The 17,650-nt window shown below is 50.1% G+C and overlaps 1 protein-coding gene across 4 annotated transcripts in view; it reads left to right on the top strand.

The window, feature by feature from the left end:
* Window positions 1–14,651, top strand: part of greb1l (GREB1 like retinoic acid receptor coactivator) — a 77,473-nt gene extending 62,822 nt beyond the window's left edge. For 3 of the 4 annotated variants that reach the window (XM_084481062.1, XM_084481061.1, XM_084481060.1), the window contains exons 16-34: window positions 144–341; window positions 757–937; window positions 1,432–1,621; window positions 1,965–2,098; window positions 2,470–2,812; window positions 3,219–3,334; window positions 4,374–4,609; window positions 5,128–5,786; window positions 6,234–6,336; window positions 6,463–6,612; window positions 6,705–6,847; window positions 7,096–7,257; window positions 7,788–7,992; window positions 9,370–9,532; window positions 9,999–10,220; window positions 10,325–10,466; window positions 10,654–10,854; window positions 11,195–11,333; window positions 11,708–14,651. In XM_084481062.1, coding sequence (XP_084337188.1) covers window positions 144–341; window positions 757–937; window positions 1,432–1,621; window positions 1,965–2,098; window positions 2,470–2,812; window positions 3,219–3,334; window positions 4,374–4,609; window positions 5,128–5,786; window positions 6,234–6,336; window positions 6,463–6,612; window positions 6,705–6,847; window positions 7,096–7,257; window positions 7,788–7,992; window positions 9,370–9,532; window positions 9,999–10,220; window positions 10,325–10,466; window positions 10,654–10,854; window positions 11,195–11,333; window positions 11,708–11,871 — 3,851 coding nt within the window. In that variant the 3' untranslated portion in view covers window positions 11,872–14,651. The remainder of the gene's footprint in view (window positions 1–143; window positions 342–756; window positions 938–1,431; window positions 1,622–1,964; window positions 2,099–2,469; window positions 2,813–3,218; window positions 3,335–4,373; window positions 4,610–5,127; window positions 5,787–6,233; window positions 6,337–6,462; window positions 6,613–6,704; window positions 6,848–7,095; window positions 7,258–7,787; window positions 7,993–9,369; window positions 9,533–9,998; window positions 10,221–10,324; window positions 10,467–10,653; window positions 10,855–11,194; window positions 11,334–11,707) is intronic. The other variant, XM_084481063.1, reaches the window with a different exon arrangement.
* The last annotated feature ends 2,999 nt before the right edge of the window (window positions 14,652–17,650 follow it).

Genomic DNA, 17,650 nt, shown 5'->3' with positions numbered 1-17,650 from the left:
ACAGAAACTATACGTCACATTTATCAAATTAAACGACACCAGTCTGATCAGCTCTGTGGCATAACAGACAGGAAATAGCATCAGCCCATCTTTAGCCGTACCGCTGTACTGACCTCCTCTCTTGTCTCCCCGCCGCCGCCCAGAGCTGCTGGACGAGGTGTTCCAGATCTACCCTCCCCAGCTGAGCGTGGCCCGCAGCCTGCTCTCCCAGGTCTGCTCCATAGCGGACTCCGGCAGCCAGAGCCTGGACCTGGGCCGCTTCTGCAAGGTGGACTTCTTGGTGCTGGTCCCGCCTTCTCACGTGCTGATGCACCAGACGGCCCAGCGCATCCGACAGTCAGGTACGCGCCAGCGGTCCCCGTTTACGTTCCGACGATCCGATCTTGGTGTGATGAGCGATTCGGGGGGGGGGGGGAACTTGGCGTCCGGAGGGCGTGACGTACAGAAACAGCAGGGTAGAGTAAAACATTTAGTCATACACTGCGTCATACACTGCGTTTAGCCATTTAGCATGGAATAAATGATGAAAGTGCTGCTTGAGTTTGAGTTTCTATAAAAACCTGTGGACAGAGTGCAAAGTGCCGGCGGATGAATAGAGGTTAGTCATTTGTTCCATCTATAAGTGCTTTAAGGCTACATAGGGCTCCAGAGAGAGGGTTACATCTCGAGGGCGAGGCTTACAAAGTGTGTTCCGAATCCGGCGTCCTTCAAAGGAGAGAGTGGTGTGTTTTTTAACGGCGTGGTGTCTTGGCGCAGGCGTGCTGGTGGACCTGGGCATCGAGGACGTGGCCTCGGCCCACCAGAGGGCCGACAAGTACGTGGTGCGTCTGCACGGGGACGTGCACTCCAAGATGGAGGCCTTCATGAGGAAGGTCAAGCAGAACCCCTACACGCTGTTTGTCCTCATCCACGACAACTCCCACGTCGACCTCACGAGGTGAGCACACTTGACGAGGCGCTCCGAAACAGGAAAGTAGCGCTGTATGAACGACAAGGCCGTTGTTCTCGCGCAATGAGGAGCGCTTAACATGAGACTGATAATGCTAATATTGACAATGCACAGTGAAACTGAATGGCGCTTCGTGATAGAGGACAGGGTTTTAAAAGTGGCCGCCATCGGTTGGAGATCTATTTTTGAATGCAGTGTCATCTGGCCAAATTATAATGTGTTTGACATTAATTATTGATCTCTCTCTCACTTTCTTTCACGCCCTCTCTCTCTGTCTCTGTCTGACTCTGTCCCTCTCTCTGTCTCTGTCTCTCTCCCTTTATCTGTCTCTCTCTACCCCTCTCCCTTTCTCTCTCTCCCATCCTCTCTCCCTCTCCCTCCCTCCCTCTGTCTCCCTCCCTCCCCTTCTCTGTCCTCTCTCTCCCCTCTGTCTCCCTACCTCCACCTCTCCATCCTCCCCTCCTCCCTCCCGCCCCCCACAGTGCCCTCTCTGGCTCTGTGTGCCATGGGGAGCTGCAGGGGCTGGCCGACCGCGTGGTGAACTGCAAGGAGGTGCTGGAGGCGGTGAACCTGGTGGTGCTGCAGGTCAGCTGCTTCCCCTACACGCTGCAGACCCGCCAGTCCCGCATCAGCGCCAACAACGAGGTGCACTGGCCCTCCGCCCAGAGCCTGGTGAGTGCGGGGGGTCACAATGGTGGATGAATCCATAACATGGACCCTAGACAGTCCCCTATGGGAAGAAAATACAATTTGAATGTGTTTTTTATTTTTATGTTTTCTATCATTTTTGGGTTAGTTATTTTGTTCCAAAATGTAATATCCCTGCATCATTTGTAGTAGAAGACAGAGTTAAAAAAAATTCTGTCAATATAATGTCCACGTACATGTTCATAGATCTTTATGTATCAATATTTGTTGCATACATTTGTTCTCTGGGGGACCTCCTCACCGAGAACAGTGTGTCATCGGTCTGGGTCTGTCAAGACCAAGGTGTGACGTTCTGATGTTCCTGCAGGGGGAGCCGTCTCCTGAGCAGCTGGTCTACTTCGGTATGAAGGACTACAGCAGCTCCCTGCAGTGGGGCGTGGCCAGCCCCATACTGCGCTGTGACGATGCCTTCGAGAAGATGGTCCACACGCTCCTCCAGAGGTCAGTCCGGAGGAGAGGCCCCTGAAGCTCATCCCACAGGGGCCACTTTGACGGAGAACCGCTCCAGCATCGGCTCTATGTTGATTTGTGTTTTCTGATAAACCGGATTACAGTGCGTTCCTTCATGAGTGGTTTTCCAGACCAATCCGTCAAATTATTATTCAGATGAAGTAATAAAAAAAAAACGATCAATCTCCATTGGGCAGTAAACCAGAATGCATTAGCCAATCAATACAAACACAATCAATCCATGAATCACAAAAGAGCTTGTTTTTCGCACCGGGCTCACCCCATTGTTTCTCCACAGCAATTGTTAACCAAACCTCCCCCCCCTCCCCCTCCACCAACACCTGCTTGACCCCCCCCCCCAGGCACCCCCACCTCCACAGCATGGTGATCCGCAGCTACCTGCTCATCCAGCAGTACACCGAGGCCATGATGGCGCTGACCTCCTCCCCGTCGCTCCGGGACCACATCACCCCCGAGACGCTGGCCATGGTGGAGGACCTGATCAGCGCCCCCTGCCGGGAGGGCTCCCGGGGCCGCGGCCACATGCTGCTGGTGCGGGTGCCCTCGCTGCAGCTGGCCATGCTGGCCCGCGAGCGGCTGGAGAACGTGCGCGACAAGCTGGGCCTGCAGTACTGCTTCGCCGTGCTGCTGGGGAGCCCCGCCTCGGAGCTCAGCCTGCCCGGGAACTTCACCAGCCGCCTGAGGGTGAGCGCGCCGCCGCCAACCGCCGGCTAGCCCGGTGGAACAGCCGCCCGCCGTTCTGCTGGTGGTTGTTTGTGGTCATTGTTTATTTATGATGTATGTCATCATGTATTTGCCTGTAGTCACTCTACTGCATCGATTTTCTAACAAGATAATTTCCCGGATATTTATTACTCGTACATAAGTAGTATTCAATTCTGGTTCCATAACTGCCATTTCAAATTGTAGCTACTCTATCGCCCCCTGTTGGAATGAAAAGGAAATGCATTGAAAGTACAGGGGAAGAGAAGGTTACATTGACGTTGGTTATTATCAGTACAACTACAAAAGGCTATTTTTTTTTGGAGATTAAAGGGAAAGACACAAAGGGAAAAACAAACTAATGAAAGAACTGGTTGTTTCTCTGCAGGCGTGGCGAGGCTGTGACAACGAAGAGTGGGTCCCCCACACGTATGAGGACCTAGAGGGGCTCCCCTGCATCGTCATCCTCACTGGGAAAGACCCCCTCGGAGAAACCTTCCCAAGGTGCACCACTGTGACACTTTACCTGACCTCTGAACTTTTTTCAATTCAATTCAATTCAATTCAAACAAACCTTTATTGATAACAATAAACCCGTCATTGTACACATACATGCACAACGAAAGTAGGCCATCGACCAGTCCAACAAATAAACACAACACACATGGGGTAGACAGGACCGGAAGACAGGGTGAGAGAAAATTACAGCAAGACATAAGGAGAGGGAGGAGAAAAAAGGCAACCCCCAGGCTATACTCCTAGGGGGAGTACAGTGTGGGAACAGGAAAAAAAACACCTCAGCACATAAGCACATAGTCACAACATGAGAACACAAAACCTGCAACGGGGGGAGGGGGGGGGGGGGGGGGGGGGTTAACCAGTACAGGCAAGCAGCCACCCGGTCATATGCAGCTGTTAGGCGCTGGACACAGGCCCGTCTTGTCGTACTGGGGGGGAAGCCAAAAGCGGCGAAGGCGTGGGATGGGGGTAGAGGGGGGTTATTGCGTATCTGTATCCGTGTAAGAGTTTGTGTGTGCGTAGGCCTGAAGAGTCGCTCGCCCGACGGCACAACCATGGTATCTCAGCCGCAGGATGTCATCGCGATAACACAGCAAGTTGCCATGGAGACAGCCTTGATCATGTAACATTAAACTGTCTCATAAAGTCCATGGATCTCACTATCAGAAGGAATGAAACGCTGTGGCGTTCAATCCAAGCCCTAGAAGGCCATGAGTCCCCCATGCGTGACACTGCTTTACAGCGTGTCGTTTTTTCATGGATTTTCCTCCGTACGTTGTGGTGTCAATAACAGCTTACTGTAACGGCTGCTCAATTACCGTCACTCACAGTCTGTCGGCCATCCGCACACTTCTCCCCCTTCTCCGCCACACACCCGTCCCCCTCCTAGTTAACACTTAGCAGCCGAGCTGACACACAGGCGTATTGCGTGCTATTCATTTGCGAGCCATCACAGAAGAGGCTTTACGGCTGAGCGCTGAGTGCTGCTCCCCTCCTAACAGCCCCGATCGCCCCCCCCCCACAGGTCTCTGAAGTACAGCGACCTGCGGCTCATCGACTGCAGCTACCTGACCCGCACCGCCCTGGAGCAGGAGGTGGGCCTGGCCTGCACCTACGTCTCCACGGGCGGGGTCCGCGACCCCAAGAGGGCCCGCAAGGCTCCGTCACGGGAGAGCGAGGGTGAGCGGCCGGGCGGCTCTTACAAAGGGGAGGAGCCGGAGAGGCCCCGGAGCGATGGCTGCGACGCCGCCAGAGCCTTCGGTTGGTCTCGCTCTCTCTCTCTCTGTCTCTCTTGTCTGTGGTTCACTATGAAGATGCACTTTACACGATGCACCAAACTACTGAACGCCACAGGCAGAAATCACAGCCCTTGGGAGAGGCACTTGCCCCTACCGGTATACCTGGATGGGCTCTTGTTGTGTTTGGTTATTCTGTATGATAAATGAAAAAAAAAAACGAGAGAACCCCAAATTATTTGACCTTGTTAAGCATGTGAATGTGTGTGTGTGTGTGTGTGTGTGTGTGTGCGTGCATGCATGTGTGTGCAAGTTAAAACCGTGGTTCCTAAAGTGGGAGGTATGCCTCCCACTTTGGGAACCAACCAGGGTTTTAACTTTACATGGGCATGCAAGGGTTGTGCAGAGAGATGAGGAGCCAAACTTATTTTGTACCAAAGGCGGGGCCTGAATAATACCAGGGATCCCTGGGTCAGCAGCAGGGGTATTCCCCCTTCATCCGTGGGTCTCTTCTGGTCTGACAGTCTCCCCTCTCCCCTCCAGGCTCCCTGGCAGAGAACTGCGTCAGCTCCTCCGACGTGGCCTACTCCTCCCACAAGCCCTCCACCTCCGCCTCCTTCCCCCCCGACCCCTCCTCCTCCTCCTCCTCCTCCTCCTACTCCTCCTCCGGCCCCCCCCACCAGCGGGACGAGTCCTCCGGCACCAGCCAGCAGGTGAAGCTGGAGTGCGACTCCCTGGGCGTGGGCGCCGCCCTCCCCTCGTCCGAGCCCTCCTCCAAGCCCCCGCCCTCCCTCTGCTCCACCACCTCCTCCTCCTCCGCCTCCTCCACCACCTCCTCCTTCTCGCCGTCCTCCTCCTCCGCCACGCCGCAGCGGCCCAGCCAGTCCACGCAGCGCAGCCGCGACGCCTCCGCCGCCGCCCGGGCCCCGCCCCGCCGCTCCCCGCGCACCGTCATCCTGTCGCGGGCCGCCTACAACCTGCTGGCCGGGGAGTCCGGGAGCCAGCTGAGCTCCTGCGCCCTGCTGCCCCACGCCGACGTGGCCTGGAGCAGCCCCCTGCGGCCCCCCGTCACGCCGCACCTCCAGGGGCCCGAGCAGAGCGCCTACTACCGCCAGTGGAGCGTGGCCCGGCAGCACCACGCCGACTACGAGGGCCCCGCCGCGCCACACCCGCGACGCCTGCTGCTCAGCGGACCCCCGCAGGCGAGTCACCCCCTCCCGGGTTATACAAATTGAGAGTCCGACGTCAGCCGAGTGAATGCAAAGTAACCAGACGTCAAGGCCCCGATTAGTGCAGGACGGGATGCAAAGTGACCTGTTCTTCGTCATAGGAATGAGGGGGATTTGCATCCACAACACAGCACCTAAGTGCGTTGTGGATGCGTTGTGGACAATGCACCTAAGTGCGTTGTCATTAGTTCTCAATTCCCCCTCTCTGTCATCCAATCATGAGGCATTACGCTGCTGTGTAATATTCATTTTGGCGTGCTTCCTCATCCAACATGCTGACCTTAATTATTATTGAACGTTGTCGGCCATCAATGTAAGCCCTATATAGGGCACACCTGGCATAAATCATGACCAATCACCATATCGGCTCTCATATGAATGCAGCTGCTTTTGCGTGACGACGTGGGTCTGCCCTTCTAGGTGGGAAAGACAGGCGCCTACCTGCAGTTCCTGCGGATCCTGTCCCGCATGCTCATCAGACTGCTGGAGGTGGACGTGTACGATGAGGAGGAGCTGGATGAAGGTCAGCCTGGACCTTTAACTTGAAATAATGCTGAAAACCACCCACCATGGTGTGGGAAAACGTCCAACGGATTCCTGACGGTAATCCTGAAACGTAAGTCTCGTTCTTGTTTTGTGACCTGTGCAGAAACGCAGAGCGAGGCGGCGCCGCCGGTGAACACACAGTGGCCTGACATCGAGGACATCCGCATGCTGACCTTTGACCTCTTTCCCCGAGACCCGAAGTTCAGGAGAGACAGCCCCGTTTACTCTGACAACATGCCGAAGCTCTTTCAAGGTGAGCAAAAAACATTAATCTCGCGCGGATCGGAGATAACCGTCCCACCCAAGAGCTCCTTTTCATCTAAGCTGTCGTTCTTTCACGTTCAGATCTGAAACAAGAACCTCAAGAGAACCAAACACAAGCCAAAAGAGAGACCCGGTCCATTCGCTTGAGTCGGTTCGCCGCCCACAATGCATTTCACCACTGTGAACAGTGCCACCACTACTGCGAAGCCAGCCCTGCCACACAGGTACCCGTCAATCCTGATTGGTCCAGACAGGCATCGACTCACTCAGTACGGGGGGGGGGGGGGGGGGGGGGCGGATTTAGTTCAGGGCCCCATGTTTATTATTCACACACACTCAATAAAACAGGTAGCTTGTCGAAATACTTTGGCATGTTTCAGGTTTCATCAGTGGGCGTCAGTGCGGGCGATGTCGAGTGCTGTAGCATTGCAATTAACGTAGAACGGTGTGCGTGCATGTGTGTGTTTTGCAGCTCTCCGAGTGCACCTTCCATGCCTTCACCTTCTGCTCCTCCATGCTGGGAGAGGAGCTGCAGCTCCACTTCATCATTCCCAAGGCCAAGGAGCAGCACTTCATCTTCAGCCAGCAGGGCAGCCACCTGGAGAGCATGCAGCTCCCCCTGGTCTCCACCAAGGTACACATGCTGTAGATAACCATGTGTGGATATGGATTGATAATAGGTGTGCTCTTCATCACCATCCATGTGAGGCTAAATGAACAGGGCTTTACACTGAGAGAGGATAGCAGGCGTTCTCTTTCCTACAACAATGCCATGAAATGCAACAGGGAAAAATGTGCACTTTATGAATATGACGGCGTGGGTTTGCAGTGTGGGCGTTCAGTGGGGAAATTTTTCTAGGCGAAACAATACGGTGCTTGTCCTCAGGGACTGGGTCAGAGCAGGTGCGAATACAGAGAAGGCCTGGCGTAAGACCGGCACGTCTCCCACTCTTTTACTCTCTTTCTCTCTCTCTCTGTCTCTCTGTCTTGCACTCTCTCTCCCACTCTTTTTCTCCCTCGCTCTTTCTCTATTTTGCTTTCACTCTCTTGCGCTCTGTCTCTCTTGTTTTCTCTCTCTGTCTGTCTCCCTCTCCCTCTCCCCCTCCCTCTCTCGCCCTCTCTCTGTCTGCCCCGGTCTGACCCTGTCGGCCGTGCTCCCTGCAGGACCCCGAGCGGCCGAAGAGCCCCATCTTCACCCCCACCACGGGCCGCCAGGAGCACGGCCTGCTCAACCTGTACCACGCCCTGGAGGGGGCCGACCACCTCCACATCCTGGTGGTCAAGCAGTACGAGATGCCCCACTACAGGAAGTACTGGCCCAACCACATCCTGCTGGTGCTGCCCGCCATGTTCAACAGCGCCGGCGTCGGTAAGCAGCTTATCTACTACACCAGACCCCCTGCTGAGCCCCTGTGTGATTGAGATACCGGGCCCGAAACATCAACTGGAATGAACATCTCGTCTCCCTCTGTAGTATACTATACCATGAAAAAAACAAAAAACGGCTTCCTTTTACTTTATTATATTTGTATTCCCTTCCCAAGATGGTAACTCAGATTGTAGCTACTGAACGCTTGAATTGTGGCAGGTTAAAGTGTGCCCAGTGAGTTGTCGGATCAGCCCACGAGCAAAGTCTAGTGCTTTATTACAACCAGTCACGTCGACGGGTCGCAGCGTAAGAGTCAACAGCGAAAAGACAAGCGGTGTTATCAGCCAATGGGAGAGGTGCACCCTGAGGGAAAACACCTCTGGGAGAATAGCCTGATCTGGGTGTCAGCCATTCAGATGCAGAGCAGCTCGCTAACAGGCTGTGATGGAAACTCTTTCCTGGCAGCCACTGGGCCAAAGGGCAGAGGGTGTACGGGTAGACAGCACACAGTTTACCAGACCAGACATCGTCATTTATTTACTTTTGTTCCACCCAGACACACTCATCTGCTCGCACACGCACACGCACACACACACACGCGAACATGCATGCACACGCACACACACACATCCCTTAATTTTTGTATTTGTTATTTGTTATTTGTACTGTACTCCTGTTGGGACCTCTTGGACCAGATCAACATTGAAACTAAGAAACTGTTCTTAATTGTTTCTTATCTGGAAAACAAAGGGTTAAGTTAAGATGCACTGAGCTGTTTAGGTTATCCAAGGTACCCTGAGATAGTTGCTCCTTTTTTTTTTAAACAACCATTAAGAGAAACACGTTTAAACAGCCTTGGCCCTGTGCTATGACCTTTCACCTAGATACTGATTCAGCTGAAAGTACAGTGTCCCTTTTTTGTTGACATTGTTTGTTTTGTTTACAGTGTAACTAACAGTGTGAACAAAAGACAAAGTCTATGCACATACTAGTTTAGTTGCATTCCATTCCAATCTATATCTAAATCAAACGTTTTCTTCTTACACTTTGCACGTGTTTCTGTATGTTGACATGAAGTCCCATAACCATGTCATTATGTCGACTGGCACTGTGATAATGTTTAGAAGTGATAGAAGCTGACGATGTGGTTGTATCGGTAAACGTGCTGCCTGGCGAGAAAAACCAATTAAATGCACAATTAAATGCAATCGTCACGTAACCGGTGTGGGCAAGTGGACAAAAACAATCTGCCTGCAAATGTGCGGTGGAACCGAGAAGTCCAAAATGAAATTGCGATTGATAACATGGAGTCGTGGAGGGTCTCGTCCGGCCGTTCTCTTGACGTCTCCGTGTCGTGTTGGGGGGGTGCTTGGGCAGGCGCGGCTCGCTTCCTGATCAAGGAGCTGTCCTACCACAACCTGGAGCTGGAGAGGAACCGGCTGGAGGAGAAAGGGGTAAAGCGGCAGGACGTGTGGCCCTTCATCGTCATGATGGACGACTCCTGCGTGCTGTGGAACGGACACCAGCAGCCCGACAGCGGGTAGGCCTTGCTCGACGCCCATAGGTTCCTGGATGAACATTTGTGGCTCGTCAGATCAGCGTCTGATGGCTAGTGGGGGGGGAGGGGTTTGAATCCCGGGTGAAAGTCTCTGGGTTCCATCCCCTGTGTCCGCAGCCTAAGCTGTAGTCATCCTTCGGCCAAATATCCAAATATCCTTATATCTATCTGCTCCTAAATTACCATGTCAGAATTAACTTAGGTTACGATAAGTTACGATACTTGGAATAGACCAAAAGTGTCTGCTAAATGGCTGAATGGATGAATGAATGAATGCATTTTTTTATTGGTCGTAACCAAAGGGTAGGGGCAGAAGCTTCAGCTTATGTGTTTGCATATACATGCATACACTTACCTACATACATACAACGACCAGGCCCAACCAGTGCTATTCTCAACGTCTCCATCCCCTCTCCCACACGCTTGGTCGCCACCCCCCTCCCTCCAGTGAGAGCTCGGAAGGAGGCCTCTCCAACGTGTCCCTGAAGACGGTGCTGCAGCACATGGAGGCCACGCCCAAGGTCGCCCTGTACGCCATGTGCGGGACCCGAAAGTGGAGCAGCAGCCTGGGCCACAAGGCCGGCGAGCGGCCCTTCTCCCGGTGCCACCTGCACGACTTTGTCATGCTCAACGTCGACCTGACCCAGAACGTGCAGTACGACCTCAACCGGTAAGCGGATGGCAGTGAGGCGCGTCGGGTCTCGGAGGGGGGGTGATTGCCCGGTTGTTTTAACGAGTTTCGTGTCGCTTTATTATCCTTTTTTTTGTCCCCAGGTACGGCTGTGAGGAGGTGGACTTTAACCTGAGGGCAAACAGCAGTGGGCTGCTGCTCTGCCGCTTCAACCATTTCAGCTACATGAAGAAACACATTCCAGTCGGGGGCCACAAGGACTACGTGGTCAAACCTAAGCTCATGGTAGCTTTATTTGTCAATCACCTTTAACACACACGTTAAGACAAACCCCACGTATAAACCCCTTTGCTGTACACACACACCACACCATGGCATAATACATGACGAAGTGCATCCCGGGTATGCATCTAGTGAACACCATGACGTCATGCGTGCGGCACGTTTTGACCCTCGTCTCCGCCCCCTCCAGGAGATGGAGAACTCCGCCCCCATCAACCCGTCCCAGTACGTGTGCGCCCCGGACAGCGAGCAGACCCTGCTGGCCGCCCCGGCCCAGTTCCTCCTGGAGAGGTTCCTGCAGACCTGCAGCCACAAGCTGTTCCCCAAGGCCATCCGGAACCGGAACAACCCGGTGCTCTCCATCGACAGCTACCTCAACATCGGCACCGAGGTGAGAACCGGGCCACACCTGCTGCTACAGAGCGTCATGCTAAAGAGTGCTTAAAGTACGTCTGGTATCAGTTATCAGGCCACATGGTGGACACTTTAATCTACTTCAGTGAGCGCATGCATTACACGCATGGATGGGCAATGGGTTGGGAATCAAACCCCTAACCCTAGGGGTGTTAATGCCCGGCTCATCCAGTGGACTTAACTCTTATAAGTTTGCAGGCATGCCTAGGACCACATTGGGATTCTTGATGTTACAACATTTAACTACAAGCCACACTACTACCGTACGAGCTACATACTACAAGACAGTGTAACCCAACCTCTTTCCTCTCCCTCAGGTGTCAGTGTGTTACATCAACTCTCGTCCACACTCCACCAACCAGGACCACCGCGGCCTGGTGTTCAGTGGTCTCCTGCTCTATCTGTGCGACTCCTTCGTCGTCTCCGGGCTCCTCAAGAAGTTCTGCTTCCTCAAAGGTGCGGCGCGGTGGTATTGTGTGCTCATCGCTGACACCACTGGCCCTTTCTGTCCTGTTTTGACGGGGAGAACGTCTGGATAGTATCTTCTCAACAGTGTTATGTCGTCCAATGTAATTTACAGCTAATGTGTTTAGACACATAGGTTAGGGTTAGGCATGGCATTGCTCAAGGGTGTTTACGGCTAGGCTGCAGACACTGGGACTCGTACCCATTACCATTCAGCTAACCACTAGATCCCACTGCCTCTTCCCCCTTCTCCTGGTGCAGTACTAGCCTCCCCGGGGATGTGACCAATATTACCCAACAAAGAGTTTAGAGTCTCTCCTGACCATGACCCCCTCTCTCTCCCCCCCCCCCCCTGCCCCACCCAGGTGCCACGCTGTGTGTGATCAGCCAGGACCGGAGCTCCCTGCGGCAGACCATCGTCCGGCTGGAGCTGGAGGACGAGTGGCAGTTCCGCCTGCGGGACGAGTTCCAGACGGCCAACTGTATCGAGGACCGCCCGCTCTACTTCCTCACCGGCCGCCACATCTGAGACCCCCCCCCCCCCGGGGCCCCCCCCGGTCGGGTGGAGGAACCTCTCGCACAAGGACACTCACACAGAGAGAGTGCAAAGCATACAAACACAATCAGGCGTGAGGATAAGAGTCGGATCCAGAGGAAGTAGAAACCGTAGCAAGGTCAGGCTTCCCCAGCCAACCCCAACCCCGGGGGCCAGTGGGCCGGACCTGTGTCTGGCTGTGGCCGGTCGTCTGATGACGTTTTATTGTGGGTGGACACGCGGTGAATCGGTGTAGGCCCACATTCTCCGGTTGTGTGTCTGGGTTTGTTCGGGCGGTGCGCTGGGCACCTTCAGGACTTCAATCCTCCCCAAAAGGTCTGAACAATCAGGATTCTTATCGGGTGTGACGGGAGACCAGAGGGGATTACCTTTCCTTCTGGAGCACGAGCCAAGACGTACCCAAAGAATAGGGAGTGGAGGAACGGAGGAGGGAACGGCCCTCTGAGCACACTGGGCCGCGCCAGCACAGTGCACCGCCCGCCGCCGGCACGAACAATGAGAGGTGTGCACCTCCGCGGTCTTATCTCGTACCTGTAGCTGGGCCTGTCCCAAACCTCACCTCCCGTGGGACTTAACCTTTGCTGTGAAGAAAAAAAAGCCACAACAAAAGAGAAACGCTCACAGCTGTATTCGTTTTTTTAATCAAAACCGAAGAGACTATTTGGTGTTTTAATGTGACTGTTGTATGAACACTGTACGGATTGAAGATGTCTCCACGGACTGTGACGGCCCGTCAGGTCAAATTCTGTACATATTCGCTTAACTCAGGGTCTCAGGAGGATTACCGGTGAATAAAGGTAACCTGGATGTTGTCATACTAATTGCGATATCGCATTTTCATATGGGTCCCATATCTGCGTTTTTTGTGGGTTTGATTACCAAAGAACATGCCAGAGTGCACACCCCCCCCCTCCACCAACATCCCCGCTCAGCCACCCAAAATGACACTTCTCACAACATTACAAAAAGCCAATGGGCAAGCAAGCAATCCAGCTTTATGAATGGCATGCCAGTATTTTTTTTATATCTGCCATAACTGTACAGGCCATCAAGGGGAGTTATCAAATTTGATAATGCCATTGGGATCAAAATCAAAGCCCAAGACAATTTTCGGTGCAATTCTGAGGCATTTTAGAGGGTTCCAAATTCAACTAAATTGTAAATGATCATCCTGTGAATTTTTTATGTGTTGGGGTTCTATACATGAATAGCTATAACAGATAGCTAGAAAGATGTTATGAAAAGGGTTCTCTTATTTTGAAAAGTTGGGTTTGGACAAATCAGATCAGCATTGTGGAAAGGGAAAAGGGAGAGGGGACTAGTTTAGCCATTCATCCTTACAATCAATACCATTCATTTCTCTATACCCCAAAATATGTCCTAGTGAAACTCCATGCTATGCATTGGTATGCATTAACCCCCAGGAACTCACCAGATGCCATGTGTGATGCTATGTGATGAACAAACCATTGCCAATGGTATTTGCTTCTTGCTGTGCCTGTTACTTCACGTTGTCGTAGTGTCTTCTGTGCCTAACCGTAGTTCTGGTCCCTGCCACCGCTTGAAAAAAACGTGAAAAAAGTCGAGCTCCTGTCTGCACCCAAATCCCCATCAGAGAAGTGGAAAAACAGAAGGTTGTACACGGTCACTAGCAGACGACCAGGTCACATACTGTTGTTGACAGAGGGTAGGGATGTTTTTATATGTTACTGTACAGGGTCGTCCAAAGAATATGCCTTAAGTGATGTCGTTACACGGGTGTCACTATGAGCCAAAGTAACTCTTTTCACGGACCAATGATAATGAAACAATTTCGCTTACCAGGGGAAGAATAGTTTATATCTGAATCAAGCAAGGGAATGATACAAAAAAAGAATGGATTTAGAACTATGTCTATTGATTGATGCTTTGTTTACATTTTAACATTATTAATATATTGTATCAGCCCGATAACAACGGAAGGTTACTTTTTTTTAAGTCTGTTGAATCTTTTACCGTTATTATATTGGTCACGTTGTCTTTCGTATTGTTTTGTTTTGCGAAGAAGAATCTACCTAGATGTGTTCCTTCCCTGTGTTCATATCCCTCACTGCTTTTGTGTTGGATTACAATTTATTTTCTTTTGGAAAACGAAAATCAGGTCCATGAGGGATTCTTATTTATTTTACATTTTGGACTGAGGACAGTGGTAGAAATGTGATAATTGATTGCATGCTGTGCTCGTTTTATTCTGGTTTTCCACCTTTCTCTTCTTATTTCTTTCACCAATGGAGTGTCCTCGTGAAAACCATCTATGAAGGCTTTGCACAAGTCCCAAGAGAATGATGAGTATATCTACTGAATGTTATGGGGGTAGGAAATATGAACTTGCACTATTACGGATCGCCAGCAGCAAAAATATTTTAGAGGTGAAAAAATTAAAGTTGCCTGCCCTTCCCTCCCAAAGAAAACTCACCACCACTAACAACAACAAGAACCAATCCATAGTTACGAAGACTCTGTTGTTGAACCCCTTTCATAAAGTTTCTGATGGCCCACAGAATGTGTCTTTGTTGATGATTAGTTGGAACATATACCTTAATATGCAACTTGCTTCTCACAATCCTCACTGCAGTGCGTTAACGTGCTAACGTTAGCGCCTGGGTGATCTACCTCATGTTTACCATTGTGGTTGTGGGCTGTTAATGTATGACTTTGGAGCAATGCTTTTGTTGTTGGACATTTATGAATGTATTAAAAAATGACATTTCAAGGAGTAATTATGATATATTTGTACGTTTTTATTGTACAGAGGCAATGGCAGGTTCACTGCTAATTTGCTAGTGTTGACGCTGCACTTATTGATTTGCATGTGGGGCTCAGTTTCCAACTATCATCTCTCTCTCCCTCGCTCTCTGTCTCTGTCTCTTTGTCGGTCTCTCTCTCTCTCACACTCACTCTCAAAACTGAACTGAAATGTGAACTGGAGGCAGTTCTTTTTTTCTTGTACCACTGGTAATCACACAATCATTGCTGCAAACATTCATTCAATGCCTAGTGTTGTATTTCCTCCTCCACACGACTGCCTAAAGCCTGAGTCCACCTGGGCCCACTTTATGTCATCTTACTAGCCAACCTTTTCCTTATCTACAGTTGAGACCAGAGCCCTCCTGTTGGATGCTTGGCAGTCTTATAGGCACTGGTCTCCCGGGCATTGTTGGGGGCAGGGCTGTATCAGCAGCTGCTGGGTAACATCAGAGCGCTTCTCATCAGCGTGGTTTAACACCAGGCTATTTACAGCCCAGTGCCAGACTGACTGAGAGCCAGGGTAGACAAGGCAGAGTGGGGATGATGTTGCATTAAACTTCAATATGGCTGTTGTAATTATATACCTTAAAAAAAAAAGCCTGTATGTAACAGGTGAAAATATAGATTGTTGTTTTCAAACGCTGATCGCTTAAGTTGACCAATGCCTTTGTTTCTGTGAAATCTATTTGAATGGAGTTAAAATGTAGTAGAGTAAGGCATTCCTCAATTATATAACTGAGACACTTTGTATTTCACATTCATGATGCATTTATTGGAATAACTTCATATTGTAAACCTTTGCTTTTCCCAAGGCTCGATGGATTAGTTCATATGTGGGCTTAGAGTATTAGTATTAGAGTATTGCTTTACCGCCAAACCTCAGAAAGTTCAAGACTAATTGGGTGTCCCCTGACGACTTCCCCTGACATATTTCCCCAGGCAATGTGTTATTTAATACTGCACGTCTTTGAACCACTAACGTACCGCGTGGTACGTATCCTTCTTACATAAAATACATTCACAGTTGAGAAACTATAATAATGGAGAGAATAAACATACTAGTACACAATGTCCAGTAGGACATTCAGTATGCACTGAAGTTCTGAAGGACTAAACAGAGATAACCACCCAGTTTACACCGGGATTCAGAGAACCAAGACTTATCTGTAGATAATAGATACTAGAAGTTGATTAGTCATTGGACATTGAGCATGCATACTGTATGCCAATAACCCTTAACTAGGGTTAGTAATAATAGTAATAGTAATAATGGCAAATATGTTTCTTGGGCTTCATTCATTGAGATGTTAACACACACAAACAGAAATGGCTCATCTTCCCTGCAAGTATTTTTCTTTTTTAACTGAACCTCTGCCCTCTGTAACCATTGAGCTTTCACCAACACCCATCTGTCTTCCTGCTTATTGGTAACCCATAGGTAAAGGGACAGGCCATGGATTGCAGTAGTTACCACGCATAACAATGGCCCACAGGGACTAGTGTGTGACAACCGGCGTGCTAATCCAACAGCAGGGCGTCATTTGAATTTACTCTCAGAAGTCTTATGATCATTGAACGCAAAGGAAAGAGACACAAAAGGGATGGATGGATTTAGACGCTATTCAACAATTTATTTAATACAGCAGAATTCACGCTTGATCTTTCAAATTTCAAATGTTATTGCTGCAAATTGTATATATAATATAATTTTTCTTTTTTTTTGTAACATACAAAATGAATGCTGATAGACTGTGTAAAAGGATCTCCTTTCTGCTACGGGTAACGAGGTGGTGCTGTTAGCGCCAGTGATCTAGGGCATAATGACGTAGTTGAGAAACATGCTACTCAATGGACACTTGGCAGAACAAACTACCAAAGGACACACGCACACAAAGAATTCCTCTGGATAGGAAGTGGTTATCCCTCATGCAGTGCATTTCTGAGAAGCCAAGCTGCCAGATCTGTTTCTGCTTTCTTCGATGCCAACTCATATATGGTAGCCAGCTCCTATATCATCGTTGGCTGAAAAGACAAAATAATCTGGCAACCGGTTGACATAATTGATACAAAGCATCTTGTTAAGCAGCATCAGCGCTTTAATAATCTTAAAGCCCCATTTTATTCTGGTGCAGGTTACCTCACTCACATCACTGTATTAGTCACCCTTTCTGACTTACAGGTTAAAAGGACTACTGTAAGAATCCGAAATTCCTTCTCATTACTGGCCCCTTTGGCCAGTAAGTAAACTACAGGCGGCTCCAGCTAATGCATTCAGAGCACTGGAGTGCTAGCTCCATGGGCTGAGACATTAACCATCATAAAGTAGTGTAGTTGTCATCGTTCTTAAATGTTGAACTGCTTTTTAAGTCATGAAAGAACAGATGATTTTGCCATTATCCGCGCTTTGACGTCACCTCTTGCCATTTGAAACCGATCAAGTGGAAATATAATACAAATCAGCCCAAAGGCTGCTCTACGCAACGGAAGGAATCAGGGAGGGCCTCATCTGTTAGGTTTAATTAGAACCTGTTCATATATTGGCGAATTAAAGAAATGAATGCACTGAAAAAGTCATACACGTCTCTTTAAGACAGTTGGATGCTTATCTGTAGAACCAGAAAACCGGGCCTGTTTCCTCCTCTGGGGAATTTCAATTCATAAATGACATGATTTACATGGAGGGATTAGAGGCATGGTGTTAACAACTAAAAATAGTGCAACTTTACATTCTTTGTCATTAATGGATCATTTATGTCTATCATACATAGACCTCTGAAGAATAAGTCCCGCCTCTGAGGCTCCGGTGAAGAAGTAAAAGCAGCGTCACGTTTTGAACTACACACTTTTTCCATCTAGTTTCGACTGGCTTTTTGGATTGTCGTGCCGTTAAAGTAGTAAACGATTATAAATGCTATTTTAATGGCACCGACAATCCAAAAAGCCAGTCGAAACTAGATGGAAAAAG

The sequence above is a fragment of the Micromesistius poutassou genome, assembly GCF_964030765.1.
Source record: "Micromesistius poutassou genome assembly, chromosome: 16".
Classification (NCBI taxonomy): domain Eukaryota; kingdom Metazoa; phylum Chordata; class Actinopteri; order Gadiformes; family Gadidae; genus Micromesistius; species Micromesistius poutassou.
The sequence above is the reverse complement of the archived record's forward strand: the minus strand, read 5'-3'. Positions and strand labels throughout refer to the sequence as shown.